Raw genomic sequence first — 2,500 nt, 5'->3', positions numbered from 1 at the left:
CATCCTCTCTCATCTTTCACCCCCACCTCTTCTCTCCTCTCTCTGCCTCTCTAACCTCCTCCCCCCCTCCCTCTTCTCTCCAACCCCTCTCCCCACCTCTCTCTCTCTCTACTCTCCTCATCTCTCTCTCTCTCTTTCTACTCGCCTCTCCCCCTCTCTCCCTCTCCCTGTCTAACCCCCTCTCTCTCTCCCCCTCTCTCCCTCTCTCTCTCCCTGTCTAACCCCCCCTCTCTCTCTCCCCCTCTCTCCCTATCTCTCTCCCTGTCTAACCCCCCCTCTCTCTCTCTCTCCCTCTCTATGCTCCTCTCTCTCTGTTCTCTCAACCCCTCTCCCCATCTCTTTTTCTTTCTCTCTCTCTCTCTCTCTCTCTCTCTAACCTCCTCTCTCTCTCTGTCTCCCCTGTAGCGGCCAATCAGAAGGAAGCCCTGAAGGGTCCGTTCTATCTGAAGGAGGAGCCCCAGGCGGAGGAAGCCCTGAGCCCCCGGCCCCAGACCCACACCCAGACCCAGACCCACATCGCCTACCCCTTCTGCCAGGAGGGCCCGGCGGGGGGCACAGACGGCCGGACCCTGAAGCCCCGGGAGGGAAGCCCCATGGCCAAGAAAAGTCTGCTCAGCCAGGACATCAACGTCAAGGTGGCCTCCGAGCTGCTCATGAAGCTATCAGGTAGGAGACTTGGGGTGTGTGTGGTTGTGGTTGTGTGTGTGCGCGCGCGTGTGTGTGTGTGTGTGCGTGCGTGCCTGTTGAAAATCCTGTGTTACCTCAGATCATCCAAAAGTAGCTCATCAGTGGAGCTAAGGGTCAAAGGTCGCCCAGCTCAGCGCCATACGAGTTGGGGATAAAGCTTTGTTGACTTACCTCAGAAAAACTCTAAGAACAGTCAGAGGTCAGAGGTGAGCTTCAGGTTCGGGTGAAAAAGCCTAGCCAGTGAAATAAGAGTTTTCTCTCAAACCTTGGCTCACGGTTTCCGACCTCCAAATCCTTTGTGTCCTCCCTGGACGGTGTACAGGTCACCCTCCTTCCGACCCTCCATTTTCTGCTCATCTCTCGCTCCCTCCCTCTCTCGCTCCCTTCATCCAGGGTTTTTCAGCAGGGTGGGGTGGGGTGGGGTGAGGTGAGGTGGGGGGGGGGGGGGGGGGGGGGTGAGAGAGGAGAGAGAAGGTGGGTGAGGGAGAGAGAAAGAGAGAGAAGGTGGGTGAGAGAGAGAGAGAGAGAGAGAGAGAGAGAGAGAGAGGGGAAGGAGGGGCAGCGGTTCAATTCTTTTTCATGTTGTGTTCAGTCAATATCCTTTTCTCCCCTGTGAAGTTGCTGTCCAAAACAAAGCCATCGATCTGTGCTAGGTCTACCGAAGAAACCTGGCCCCCGCCTCACCCTCCTCCCCCTCCTCACCCTCCTCCCGCACCAGGAAACACAGATGATGATGAAAGATACTAAAATATTTCGCAAAAAAAACTCTGTTCCAACAAAACGTGGTTGGCCTGCTAGTTTTGGCGTGCTTGTATGTGATTGTGATAACAGCCTGTGTCTATATGCCTGTAACATGATGATATATAATATGAATAATATTTTGTAGAGCGCTTTTCTTAGTACTCAAAGACACTGCTTTCCATGGAGAGAGAACAAGAATAGATCGATGAATACAAAAAAACCCCAAGTAAAACAAAAGCACACAGTCAGTAAAAACAACTATAGAAATCGTTAAAGAAGTTTAAAAAAGATGGGGTTTTGAGGGATCGTTTGAAGGAGGAGAGCGTGCTGGATCCTGTCATGTGGTTTGGGGGGGTGTTCCATAGACGGGGCGGGGGGGGGGGGGGCTGCAGTGGAGAAAGCCCGGTCCCCCCAGGTCCGCTGTTTAGTCCTGGTGATGGGGACAAGGAGGTTGGAGGAGGTCAGGAGGGGTAGGAGGGGGCCATGTTGGTGAGGGCCTTGTTGGTGGTGAGGAGAATCTTCAACTGAATCCTAAGTCGGACTGGGAGCCAGTGGAGGTTCTGGAGGGATGTGGTCTCTGGAGTGGGTTCTGGTGAACAAGCGGGCGGCTGAGTTCTGAACGTGTTGGAGTCTGTTGAGGCGAGGCATGGTTATTACTGCAATGTCGTTGCTAATATGCTACTATGTCCTGTTATTACTGCAATGCTCATATTAGCATTGATGCTATGCTACTATGTAACTGTCCTGTTATTACTGCAATGGTCGTTGCTACTATGCTACTATGTCCCTGTTATTACTGCAGTGCTGATGTTAGCATTGGTGCTATGCTAATATGTAACTGTCCTGTTATTGCTGCAGTGTTGATGATTAGCATTGGTGCTATGCTATATGCTACTATGTAACTGTCCTGTTATTACAGCAGTGTTGATGTTAGCATTGGTGCTATGCTAATATGCTACTATGTAAATGTCCTGTTTATTACAGCAAGTGTTGATGTTAGCATTGGTGCTATGCTAATATGCTACTATGTGACTGTCCTGTTATTACAGCAAGTGTTGATGTTAGCATTGGT

The 2,500-nt window shown here is 51.4% G+C and overlaps 1 protein-coding gene across 1 annotated transcript in view; it reads left to right on the top strand.

Annotated features, from left to right (window-relative positions):
- znf827 (zinc finger protein 827) overlaps nt 1–2,500 on the top strand; it is a gene marked incomplete at its 3' end in the record, with an annotated part of 40,819 nt that overhangs the window by 33,787 nt on the left and 4,532 nt on the right. The window contains exon 5 of the mRNA XM_083692785.1: nt 406–666. Within this exon, the coding sequence (XP_083548911.1) occupies nt 406–666 (261 nt within the window). The remainder of the gene's footprint in view (nt 1–405; nt 667–2,500) is intronic.

This window comes from Argentina silus (assembly GCF_951799395.1).
Source record: "Argentina silus genome assembly, chromosome: 21".
NCBI lineage: Eukaryota > Metazoa > Chordata > Actinopteri > Argentiniformes > Argentinidae > Argentina > Argentina silus.
The sequence above is the reverse complement of the archived record's forward strand: the minus strand, read 5'-3'. Positions and strand labels throughout refer to the sequence as shown.